This window comes from Podarcis cretensis, assembly GCF_951804945.1.
Source record: "Podarcis cretensis genome assembly, chromosome: 2".
Taxonomy (NCBI): domain Eukaryota; kingdom Metazoa; phylum Chordata; class Lepidosauria; order Squamata; family Lacertidae; genus Podarcis; species Podarcis cretensis.
Genome location: NC_137171.1, coordinates 22,955,082 through 22,967,542, shown reverse-complemented (window position 1 = coordinate 22,967,542; position 12,461 = coordinate 22,955,082). Strand labels below are relative to the sequence as shown.

Sequence of the window (12,461 nt, the reverse complement as noted above, 5' to 3'; positions counted from 1 at the left end):
AGACCACAGTGCCACCCGCGTCCCTAGCCATTTTATTTACAGCATCCCAAATGATATGAGCCTGTGTGTTAAAAAATAAACATAACCAAATAGAAATGGATATGCCTCCTTCCTTGGAGGTTTTTAAGCAGAGGTTGGAGGGGCACCTGTCATCACTTCTTTAGTTGAGATTCCTGCATTGCCAGGGATTGGACTAGATGACTCTTGGGGTCCCATCCAACTCCAAGTCTATGATTCTACACACACAACCCTCCATATTGTCCGTTGTGAAACATGCTAACTATGGCTGGTAACATTTGCTCTCGTGCTGTTCCTGAGATTTTAATTTTCTGGATGTCCATGGTCAGATATACTGATGGATAGGGAAGTAAAAACCTCCAGACACGTTCCGTCAAAATCTGTCCATTGGTGCGGATTGCAAGCGGTAGAATAGCAAGGAATAGTCACTAATGAAAAAACGGGAGCATGTGAAAGCTCATTTGCCAATTGCACACATGGGAAAATCAAACCTGAACAATCCACTGGCCGTATATCGCCCCTCTCTGGAAGCACCCTTAAAGCAGGTCTCAAATGAATCATCTGTTGTCACTGAGATTATTTACCATGTAACTAGCTAGACCAGATGGACTTCCAAGTTTCCTTTCAACTCTGTATTACCTTGGTTTGAGTGTTTTTTAACAATCCGTTAAGGAACAAACTTAAACAGAGATGGAAGAGGATTCTCGTTGTTTCATTCATAATAATCTCAGCTTCTTTTTGGTGGTCTTGATCTAATTAATTTTCTGTATGAATATGCTGTGTACAGGGCATTGTATAGAGAGACACTTTCATGCCCCTTAGAAAAGGAAGTTAATGATGATGATGACGATGTTACCAAAGCCTAGTGCTTATGAGATAGTTGAGATACTGAAAATGGGCCCAAGCTGGTGGAGACTCACCTGATAAACTACTTCAGTGTGAAGATTATCATGATCTGCTAAGATTGTTCTCCTTGGAATCTATGGCGTTTTGTGGAGGCCAGTTTTATATGAAAGAATTTTAAATCTTGTGAGCTTCCACCTCCAGTTTGAAGTGATACAATCCATATACAACTGGAGCAATAAATGAAGTGGTTTATATTCTCCTTTTCAAACCACCAGCTTTCCAACTGACTTTAATGAAGTCTGCGCCTACTAGGTAAAAAATAATTGATAAAATATTGTGTTCTATGTATCTTAAATGACATATTCTTTGGAAATAATCTAATAGATACAGTGTGTCACGCAAATAAAAATGGTTCAGTGACAAAGCTTAGCTGATAATATAGAAAATTAGAGTGTCTGACCATGTGATCTTAAACAGCTACACCAGAGTTGAAGATAGCATGCTATTCAGTGTAGTGTATCTATGACGTTCACATGATCAGTTGTTTTTATAAAGTAACCATCAAGGCCTATCTTGAGCCTCTATTTGCAAAAATAGCATTTTAACATCAGTTCACTAGATGGAAATAGCTATTAAAGAAGCAATGGTTTGCTTGAGCTGGGCTAGAATTCGAAGCCTGCTGCGTCTTCCATTTATATGTGAATTCTGCCCATGTTGGAGCAAGGACAGACAAGAATATAAACAGTGGAATTGCTCAAAATTCATAGAAACAGACGCCTAAATTTTGGTATCAATGTGAGGAATTACTTTTCAGTGTCGGCAGCTCCAAGAACGATACGAACGGTGCCTGAAATGTGCCTCCTGAAATTTCAGTGGCCAGTTGTGAAATTCCCTGGCAATAGCTTCCCTTCCCTTTCGAGTTCTAATGCACTGGAATAACAATGGTCATGCAGACTAGCATCTTTAAAAAGCCTGGAACAAACATGTGCAGTGGTTCTAACATTTTTTTGTCTTTCTTCCTTTTCTTCTCATTGAAGACATGACTATGGATGAAGTCCGGGAATTTGAACGAGCAACTCAGGAAGCCACCAACAAGAAAATTGGGATCTTCCCTCCTGCAATATCGATCTCTAATGTCTCCCTCCCTTCTTCAATCCGCAGTGCTCCTTCTAGTGCTCCGTCTACACCTCTCTCCACAGAGGCGCCTGAATTTCTATCAGTTCCCAAAGACCGGCAACGGAAAAAATCTGCCCCAGAAACTCTCACCCTCCCAGATCCAGACAAAAAAGCTCTCTAAACCCAGCATGTTTTCATGACAAGCCATGACTGAAAGAATAGCATTTGCAAAGCTCATGGTAGTTGTTTTGTGTAAACAAAATTTACTGATCTGAAAGTATGACCTTTCCCCGCTCCCCATCAGGCTTGTCCCTTAAACTAGTTAGCTAAGTGCATGCGAGAACATAGTTCATATGCTCCGATTCCTAGACTGCAGCTGTAAGCCATATGACAGATGTTGCTATCAACACAAAATGAAACAAGCTTGCAAAAGCAAAAGTCAGTCTCTACATAGCAACTGTAGTAAACAAAAGATATTCTCATATATAGCATAACAGTATTTATGACTGGAGATGTTATATGGATTTAATAAAGGTGGCAAGGACATCTTGAGAGAATGAGGGACTATTGAGGGACAGTTTCAAATGACATTTCTCATTTCAAGCCATTATATCTCAATTTCTAAAATCCTTTTTACTCTCAGGCCAAGTGCACCTTAAAGTAAACCTTTGAACTGCTATTCACTGAGAAACACTTGAATACCAACAGTAATTATTCAGATTCTTGTTTTACTGAATACAACTCAGGATTTGGAGCGCTGCTAATGCACACTTTAAGCTCTTCAAAACTAAAGAACCAGTGAGCTCCGGTTGTAATTCATTATACTTATTTTTAGACCCTTGGAACTATTTGTATCTTGCACAAAATTTGTGACTCCTTTTTATGGTGTGCTGTTGTATAGCTGTTCTGTGTTGGTATTTGGGAGTGTCGTTGCAGAGAGCAAGATGGGAACACAAGCAATTGATTGGTTAAGTGATTTATTTCAAGCCCTCAGAATTCCTATGAAACCAGACAAAACACCCGATGTAAAATCCTTTTAAAAATGAAAGATAACATTCAGTCAGTTTTCTGCTAGACTGTGAGCAGGTGTTTAGCTATACTAGGCTATAAAGCTTCCCATTCTGCCAATGACCGACAAAAATGGTCAGTAACTGATGTGATGGATGCCATTCTAAGGCGGGTTGCCATCAACCCACTTTCTGCTCCTTAGCTGTGAGAAACAGAAGCCCTATTCAGGTGTCTTGCCTGAACAGGTAATGACCTGTGTTGGGGTGCATGTGACCTGACATACTGCCCAGTGTCCCATTCCCACCCCACTTTTTCCCTGCCTTCTCGTGTTGAAAAGGGAAGGGCTCAAGGAAGATAGTTAAGTACAAGTAGAAGCCAGTTAGAAACCCTGCTCCATCATACAAACACAGGTAAAGGTAAAGGGACCCCTGACCATTAAGTCCAGTCGTGGCCAAATCTGGGGTTGCGGCGCACATCTTACTTTATTGGCCGAGGGAGCTTCCAGGTCATGTGGCCAGCATGACTAAGCTGCTTCTGGCGAACCAGAGCAGCGCACGGAAACGCCGTTTACCTTCCCGCCGGAGCGGTACCTATTTATCTACTTGCACTTTGACATGCTTTTGAACTGCTAGGTTGGCAGGAGCAGGGACTGAGCAACGGGAGCTCACCCCGTCGCGGGATTCGAACCGCCGACCTGATCGGCAAGTCCTAGGCTCTGTGGTTTAACCCACAGCGCCACCCGCGCCCACAAACACAGGTAGACCACACCTATTCTACTTGATGCGAGAAGTTTGGGAATAGTGTGGCAGGATGAGTACATGCAGGGGTAGAGCTAGTGGATGTGCCCCGCCCCCATACATGTTGACATTTCCTGTACAGAAATAATGCCTGAATAAGGATACATTTTAGGGAACAACCTTGAAAGAGAGAGAGATGTGGAAAACAGCAGAGAGGCAAAGAGAAGAAGCAATCTCTTCAGCTTACTAGCTTCCCTCCCACCCTCTTTTATATTGTGTGGCAATCCAGTATGCTTTTTAAAAAGGCTCTTTCCAGCCTACCCACAGCCTTGCTTGTCTATACAGTGGTGCCCCACAAGATGAATGCCTCGCAAGACGGAAAACTCGCTAGACGAAAGAGTTTTCCGTTTTGGAGGTGCTTCGCAAAACGAATTTCCTATGGGCTTGCTTCGCAAGATGAAAATGTCTTGCGAGTTCCTGCGGGTTTTTTTTCCTCCCCCCCCCTTTTTCTAAGCCGCTTATGCGCTAAGCCGATAAGCCGCTAAAAGCCGCTAAACCGCTAATAGCGCTAATCCGCTAAGCCGTCAATGGGCTTGCTTTGCAAGACGAAAAAACCGCTAGACGAAGAGAGTCACGGAACGGATTCTTTTCGTCTTGCGAGGCACCACTGTAGTTCCCAACACTTGCTGGAAGAAACAGCAGGGAGGAGGAGAAAGAGTATATGTTAGGGAGAAGGTAAGCTGCTGACTGGTGAAAAGCCTGAAAGCAGGTCACTATAAGGAGACAGTGGGAGGTGGCAGGCCAGATTCTCCTTACCTTAAGGGTAAGATGACAAAGCTAACATCTGACTGGGGATTTAAGATAGTATATAGTCTCCGGACAGCGCTGGCCCCTGGCCTCTTAAGTGAGATGGGCGCACAACCCCAGAGTCTGTCAAGACTGGCCCGTACGGGCAGGGGTACCTTTACCTTTTATAGTTGGTTTATTACCATATTGATTGCTGATCACTGTATAATTCTGCCGCCATTGGTTTCTTTAATCAGACTGGAGCAGCCTTTGCCAACAAGGTGCCCTCCAGACATTTTGTACTAAAACTTGCATCAGCCCAAGCCAGTATAACTATGCTGGCTGGAACGAATGGGAATTGTAGTCCAAAACATCTGGAGGGTCACCAGCTTGGCAAAGGCTGGTTAGGTAAGCAGTTTAAGACAAGGGTTCTTAAGCGTTGTGACGGTGGGCCTCCTCATGTCTAGATCAAAACAACCGATTATTTTAAGTGGTAGTATGTGGCCTGTTTCATCCTGGCGCCAAACTATGGGTAACAATAGCTGGGGATGTGAACAAGGCCATGTAGATTCGTTATGTTTTTAAGATTTCCCCAAAATGGGGGAAGTAAAAACTGTAGGAATTTCTTCCACCAGAGGTAGGGAAGAACACCACCCATTCAGCTCTCTTGAGTTGAAAGTAATTAGCAGACAGGAGTATAGGGGACAGATTTATAACAAGGAAGCTGCCCTATCTAAGTCCGAACGTTGGTCCATCTAGTTTGTCTACAGTAATAGACAATATTGACCATTACTAATATTGTCTACAGTAACTGCTTTCCAAGGTTTCAGACAGAGGACATTATCAACCCTACCTGCAGGTGCTGGAGATTTAACTGGAATCTCGCAAAGCATGAACTCTGCCCCTGAGTCTACCACTGCATGCAAAGCAAGTAGATCACGTCTAGTTTGGAGAGGATCTCCCATGCTCAAAATACTGCAACAAGACAATAAATTGCAATGCAACTGAAATTCTGAAAAGGAGGACAAATTCTCTAAATAACTATATCTCTTCAACGAAAGCTAGGAGCAGCCTATAAGCCTTTGGCCTGCACAAGGGTGTAAGAGGCCCAGTTTCAGCTTTCAATATGTGGACTAACTGGAGATAATGCCTATGACTGCAGCATATTGACTTCAGAGAGGAAAGTGAAACCTCGTAAAATTTGGTTAACCTAAACAAGCTAACGGAGATGTCTCCACCCAGTCAGTTTTGGAGCACACAACAGCACACAAAAGTAATGTGATGATGCAACGTAGAGATCTTACAATGCTTCTTAGAGAAGCAAAAAAAAAGTCTGCCAGTTCCTGAGTTGCTTCTTTCATACTAAATTTCTTTCAGGGAAAAGTAGAATTTACAGGTTCACTCAACAGGGCCTTCCTGGCACCTCTTTCCTACTACAGCCCCTTGTGCTCACCCAAAACTCAACTCCTAAGGGTTGAGGGACCCTGCAGAACAGTGTAGGAGGAGACACGGGACTGCTGCAGGACTGGGAAATCAGCAGGGAGGCCCTTGTGCAAATGGAAGTGCCTTTCTGCTTGCACAACAAACTTTTTGATCCACTCTTAAGAGTATGTCCTTTTTACTACAATAACCATGGAGAATTACAGTACCAGTTGCACATTGCCATACAGCTGGGAAAGAGATGAATTCTTTCTGGCCTGTTAGTAGCATCACCCTCAATCTCAGGAATTAAAGTTGCTTCCCCATATCACAACTTAAATTAGGAGTCCTTTTATTTCCTGACATAATTGTCCCATAATTGTCCTGAGGGCTAAGGATATAATTAATTCCAAATTGCAATTAATCCTTCACCCTTTTCTTTAGCCGTGTTCTTAGTAACTCACTGTCCAAGCTATACCAGGCCTTGTGAAGTGGTGAATGTGTCATAAACTTGTAGTGAGATTATGCACGTTCTGTCAGAAGCAAATAGAAATATAGATCCAGACCTCAGGGTGTTGCTTCTCTTTTAAGTCATTGGAAAAAATAAAATAGCGGATATATTTCTATCGAGCATGGTAGCATGATGTTGCGTGTGGAAAAAGTAGCTGACTTCAATCCCCCCTCCAACTTCTAAGTGGCTTGTTTAAATAGTAAATAGTAAGGTGATTTTAGAAGAGTAGTTTCAGTCGTAGAAAAATGGGGTGGGAGGACAGAATGCAGCTCGTAGGTTTGACAGCTTCATGAACCTAAGGCCAACACCACCTACTAGTTCTGAATACACCTAACACTTAGCTTTATGCCTTCTCTCAATTATTGTCTGTTGTTTTTTCATTCTTTCTCAACATCCTGCTGTTCTGTTTGGCTGTTGTGATATCTCCCACCCACCCTTATTATCAGAAACCTTTTGTATATAAATCTACCCTGAATCAGCATGCGGCTGTAGCTAACAGGTGGCACTACTGCCAATTGAATTGTGACAAATTCCGTAGGCCTACAAATAAATGTTGCTATCCTTCTATCTCCTTTTTTGAATGTTCCGCACAAATCAATAGGGCCAGATTGCATTATTGTGTTTGTTTTAACTGTCTCACTTCCTGCTCTCCTGTTGCGTTACTTTGACTTTGGGGAGGGGTGGAGATGAAGCATTTGTGTAAATGAATTAACATCTCCCAAGAAGATGTTACTTAACATAACGCATAGTGCATATCTGAAACACAGAAAGGCAATATTGCATGCAATGGAAAAATACTAATGGAATCTTCAGCTTTACCTCCCCACTCTTCAATACTGTATCTATAAGCGTTTGTTCAGCTTAGATATGCTATTTAAATTTGGTGCTTAATGAAGAAGACACAAGTTTAATTCCGCTGCATGTCTCAATGATGGGCTAGCCCATTCCATTCCTGCCTCCTACTTTCTGTCTTTGTACCGGTGGGGGAGAACAGATACAAATCTGTTCTGGAGAACTGACATCATCCTTACATCTATGATTTTCATGGGTCATGGCAGACTCCTCAATCATTTTCTGTTTTCCCTCACTGCTTTTGCCGTGATCAGGCTATCAAATATTAAACAACTTTTCGTTTTCTCCTTCCATCCCCCCCCCCATGCTATGACAACTGCTTTAAAAAATATTTCCAGCACAAGAATAATAACTAAATTAAATTTCTAACATATTTTTGTTGCACTAATATGTCTTTTATACAAAAAGAAGTTTTCACTGCTAAATTGTCTGAATTACTTTGTATAAATTTGTATATTTTTTAGGTTTGATTGTGAGGAACAGACAGAGCTGCGGGTGTTTATATTATTTGTTTTGTGGAACAATGTGGTTTTAGCTGGCACTTTTAAAAGTGTGGTGCAGCACAGCAAAACTAAAATACTATGGCATTGCAGTGGTGTTGTTGACCCTGCCTTTTTTTGTGACAGGCAAATTGTATACACTGAAGCACTGCTAGGGAAGAAATAAAAAGGAGGTATGTGTTGCCGCTTTTTCCAAATCAACCTCTCCTACCTGTGATACAGACTCCCAAAATTGTTGACTTAAAAGTTCCAATCTTGACATTGTACTCAGGCAAAATATTAACTGAAGTATGCTTTTTTAAAAGCTACACCATAAAAGTTCAAGTAAGAGCGGCTCCACTCTTGGTACAGAAAAATCTAGCATTCCTGTAACAACATGTGGAGAATATATACATGCATCTTTAAAACCTCCCATATTTGTATCAAGAAACCTTCACTGGGCCCTTATCAGAGGAACTTAAAGGCTATGTTGTCGACACTACCTGCTTGCTGAGAGAAACAATACAGGCATATGTTGAATTTGCCAAGTAACAGGTTGAGCTGCCATAAAAGACAACGGCGCCCTTTTGATGAGCAGGCATCGTTCCTGTTTGTTGTACCATTATGCTTGCCTATTTGAGTAAATTTGCAGAAATATTGAACTTAATCATCTCCAAGGCTATAATCCTGAGACAATTCACTGCACAACTCCCTGCTGGAGTGGTGCTCCTCCAGAATAGATGTCTTCAATCTGTTTCTCTTAACCAGATTTCTGTCTAGTGGACGTTTCATTGAGTAACAGAATATTCAAGATGTTTGTTAATATGAGAATGTACAAAGAGTGTTCTGTGGTTTTAATCTGAGCAGTCATAAGCAGAGCAAAAGCTTTTCACTGATTCCCTCCTCCCAATGCAAATACCACATCCAGTATCCTTCTGGAGATCCCCTGAGCCTCAGAAGCAGTATTTTCAGACAGTGCCGGAGGCTGGAGAGGAGAAGGTAGGAAGGCCCCATTGAGAATTTTGAATTCTGCTCACACTTCTTTGAATGGTTTGCTGCACCAAAACTTTAAAACATGCTGTCATATAGAATAAATCAAACATATGCACTTTGAAACAGCTACAGCTAGTAAATGCAATAGGGGAGGATAAATGAATTTGTCAATAGGAACTTGCTGTTATTCAGCCTTAATTTAGATGTCTTATGTGTCAATAAAGGCTTGAAGCTACAACTATTCTTAACTGTTGTCCCCCCCCCCAAAAAAAAAAACACCCTCCTAGTTTGTGTGGCCGGCATGGTCTTTTAATTACAGCCTCTGATTTTTAAATGTTACTTATGGAAATAAGTTTTTACTTCTGTGGCAATCCTTGTGACTTTGAATGTTGTGTATATTATTGTTTTTTGCTGATAGGTTTAGTGTTACAGTACATTGTTTAGATAAGCTCGTTCCATGAAAGGAGGACCAAGCGGCCCGAGTTAAAACATTACAAGGCTTAGAAGGATCCGAGTATCATAGTTTCCATTCACACCACTTAATTGTTGCTTTTCAGTTATTTATTATCGTTTTACACGTTTTTCTTACATTCTGTTGTAAATAAACTACCAAGCAATCTTCTTTCCAAGACTGCCTGTTTTCTTTCTGTGAATTTGTGCAATGAGATCCAGATCTTATAAGAATGTTAATTTACCGTATTTTTTGCTCTGTAAGACTCACTTTTTCCCTCCTAAAAGGTAAGGGGAAATGTGTGTGCGTCTTATGGAGCGAATGCAGGCTGCGCAGCTATCCCAGAAGCCAGAACAGCAAGAGGGATTGCTGCTTTCACTGCGCAGCAATCCCTCTTGCTGTTCTGGCTTCTGAGATTCAGAATATTTTTTTCCTCATTTTCCTCCTCCAAAAACAGTCTTGTGGTCTGGTGCGTCTTATAGAGCGAAAAATATGGTATATACTTTGTATTAACGTTTTCCTCTTCAAATCCAGCCTGCAGAAGCTTGAAATATCTGGCACAACACAAACTTTACTTGAACATTGCAAAATAAATGAACATTTTCCCTTAGCTGTCTCTCAATTCTGGCTAAGATGTTGCTGTGAGTGGTGACAATTACTATACCACTCTGGTTGCAAACTGATCCCTAAGATGCCTTGTTACTGCTCACTACAAGGCCTGGGACAACTGAAGCCTTCCTATAATATTTTATATGTATCATCAGTGGAATATGAGGAGTCCTTTGGGGTGGAAATGAGTTCAGTTCTGCTGACATCAAAATATAAGTCACAATTTTTTTACACAATGAAATACTTCATATGGGGTTGTTCTGTTGACTATATTCCATTTGGTCTTTGTGCCTTGTAAAGGGTAAGAATTTTTCAACTTAGATTAGAATGCTGGAGTGTATGGTGAAGCTTTCTTATACAGTTGGTTTAACTCGCCCATTATCTAATCTGACCAGACTATCTAGGTCTTTCCCATCATCTGCTACCTGGCTTTATAAAAACTGGAGATGCTAGGGACTGAAGCTGGGATTTTCTGTATGTAAATCACCAACTTTATCGCTCACCACTATTGTTTCTCCTGGGAAAACCTTTTTATTTAGAGCTTCTCCCCTACGGTTGCTTGCTTGTGTGTGCAAAATATATTATTTTTACATCAAGAACCGGAGTACTTTGTGCCAACCTGCAACAGAAAAATGATGGTAAATTGAGACACATTTTAATAATAATAATAATAATAATACCCCGCCCATCTGGCTGGACTTCCCCAGCCACTCTGGGTGGCTTCCAACCAAATATTAAAATACAGTAATACATTAAACATTAAAATCTTCCCTAAACAGGGCTGCCTTCAGATGTCTTCTAAAAGTTTGGTAGTTGTTGTTGTTGTTCTCTTTGACATCTGTTTGAGAAGGCCCTCGGCGCTGGACCTCAGTGTCCAGGTAGAACGATGGGGGTGGAGGCGCTCCTTCAGATTTTAAATCATCAGGTTCACTACCACTACTGGGGCTCACATTTATATGCTGCTTGGGGTGCAGAAGGCACACAAAATGGACTCACAATCATTAAACTCAACATACTCTCAATTCAATACAGCAGACTAGAAAAATAGCGGGAGCCAGCATTAACAGTTAATTCCAGACTACACCTGCGTGCAACTGTTTCTGCTCCTCCCATTTCAGTCCTCTTCTGGTCCTGGGAGACAGTGGAGCAGGAGAGGTAGGGGCAGGAGGAGGAGGTGTGGAAGTCCTTGACTCTCTCCACTAGCTTGACCTGTCCCTCCTGTTCTTCACTTTCCAATCCTTCCCCCAGGTCACTGATTCCTTCTTCTAAATCAGTCTCCAACCCCACTTCTCCCAATGCCTACTCCTTAAGCGTCTATCCAGTCCCTGAAAAACATTCCATTCAAGTTGTAGATTCCAAACACTCGGCAAAGACAAACCCGTGTAGAACATGTTGCAACGGTCTAACTTCAGTGTGAATAAACGTATGACAGTGGCTTGATCTACCTTCTCCAGGAGAAGTCGCAGCAGAAAAGCAGAGCTTCCTAGCAATAGAGATGCATGATATGGAGTATTGATTCGTATTTTGTGGTGTAGGATCAAATAAACTATTTGAGCCATTCACACAGTTCTTTGTTACATAAGAAACAGGGAACGAACTTCAGCGTCAACCCCCCCCCCAAATATAAAACAATTATAACTGCAAGGACACCACTAATCTTCCAACTGGAGTATAATCTTACGACAACAAAAAATCACTCGGCTGTACTCAGCACACTAAGTACCCATTCCAGTTCTCACTTGTATACTACAGGTACTATTAAAACATTTTGCAGCAAACAATAGCTACATTATAACAAAAGTTATGAAACAATAGCCAGCCCAACTGCCTGCTACATTAGTTTGAAAGGGAAATGCCTATTCCATATTTAAAAGTACAGTCCTAAGAACTTTTACATTTTACAGAATTATTAAGGCAGCTATTCTAAGCGCCATACTGTGAGGTATGCAGGCAGATGTCTCTCTGATGTGGTTGCGGAAAGCAGGGCCGTCTTTAGCATATGCGCCGGTGGGTTGCAAAGATCTGCCCAGCACCCCCTTTTTTAGGGGGCAAACTTAAAGTTGTTGATCTTGGGGGGGGCGGCAAACACAAAGTTGTTGAGCTTTTTTGCACCCCCAGGTAAAGACGGCCCTGGCGGAAAGCTCTGCCACCATGGCTATACCATCAGTGGTGCTTCGTGGGTGGTGGACTTGCAAATGGGCTGTTACAGAATTGCAGAGTTGGAAAGGACCCTTGCGATGGAAAAATCTCAACTAGATCATACACGACAGATGGCCATCCAACCTCTGCTTAAGAACCTCCAAGGAAGGAGAGCCCACAACCTCCCAAGGGAGACCGTTCCACTGCCGAACAGCTCTTACTATCAGAAAATTATTCCTGATGTTTAGTCAGAATCTCCTGTCTTGTGACTTGAAGCCACTGGTTCAGGGAAAGCCTTGGATCATTGCATCAAAAAGCCTCTTTGTATCCCTATCATGCCCCTAGATAAGCTGAAAACGTATGCTGGACCTGGATTTACTTTACCTTCCATTGGTTTCAATGAGAGGTAACGTTTTTAAAATGCCAAATGGGGTCCTGAAAATCTGCCTCACCCCACCTTCTGCCCTGGCCGGCATGGTTGCAGTATCTCCACCACA

The 12,461-nt window shown here is 41.9% G+C and overlaps 1 protein-coding gene and 1 long non-coding RNA gene across 3 annotated transcripts in view; one reads left to right on the top strand and one right to left on the bottom strand.

Annotated features, from left to right (window-relative positions):
• The window catches only part of PITPNC1 (phosphatidylinositol transfer protein cytoplasmic 1), a 126,528-nt gene extending 123,537 nt beyond the window's left edge, over window positions 1–2,991 (top strand). Inside the window, exon 9 of one of the 2 annotated variants that reach the window (XM_079965658.1) lies at window positions 1,902–2,991. In XM_079965658.1, the coding sequence (XP_079821784.1) occupies window positions 1,902–2,161 (260 nt within the window). In that variant the 3' untranslated portion in view covers window positions 2,162–2,991. The remainder of the gene's footprint in view (window positions 1–1,901) is intronic. The other variant, XM_079965659.1, reaches the window with a different exon arrangement.
• LOC307210145 overlaps window positions 1–9,571 on the bottom strand; it is a 168,459-nt gene extending 158,888 nt beyond the window's left edge. The window contains exon 1 of the long non-coding RNA XR_013835871.1: window positions 3,683–9,571. This is a non-coding gene — a long non-coding RNA (uncharacterized lncRNA). The remainder of the gene's footprint in view (window positions 1–3,682) is intronic.
• Between the last annotated feature and the right edge of the window lie 2,890 nt (window positions 9,572–12,461).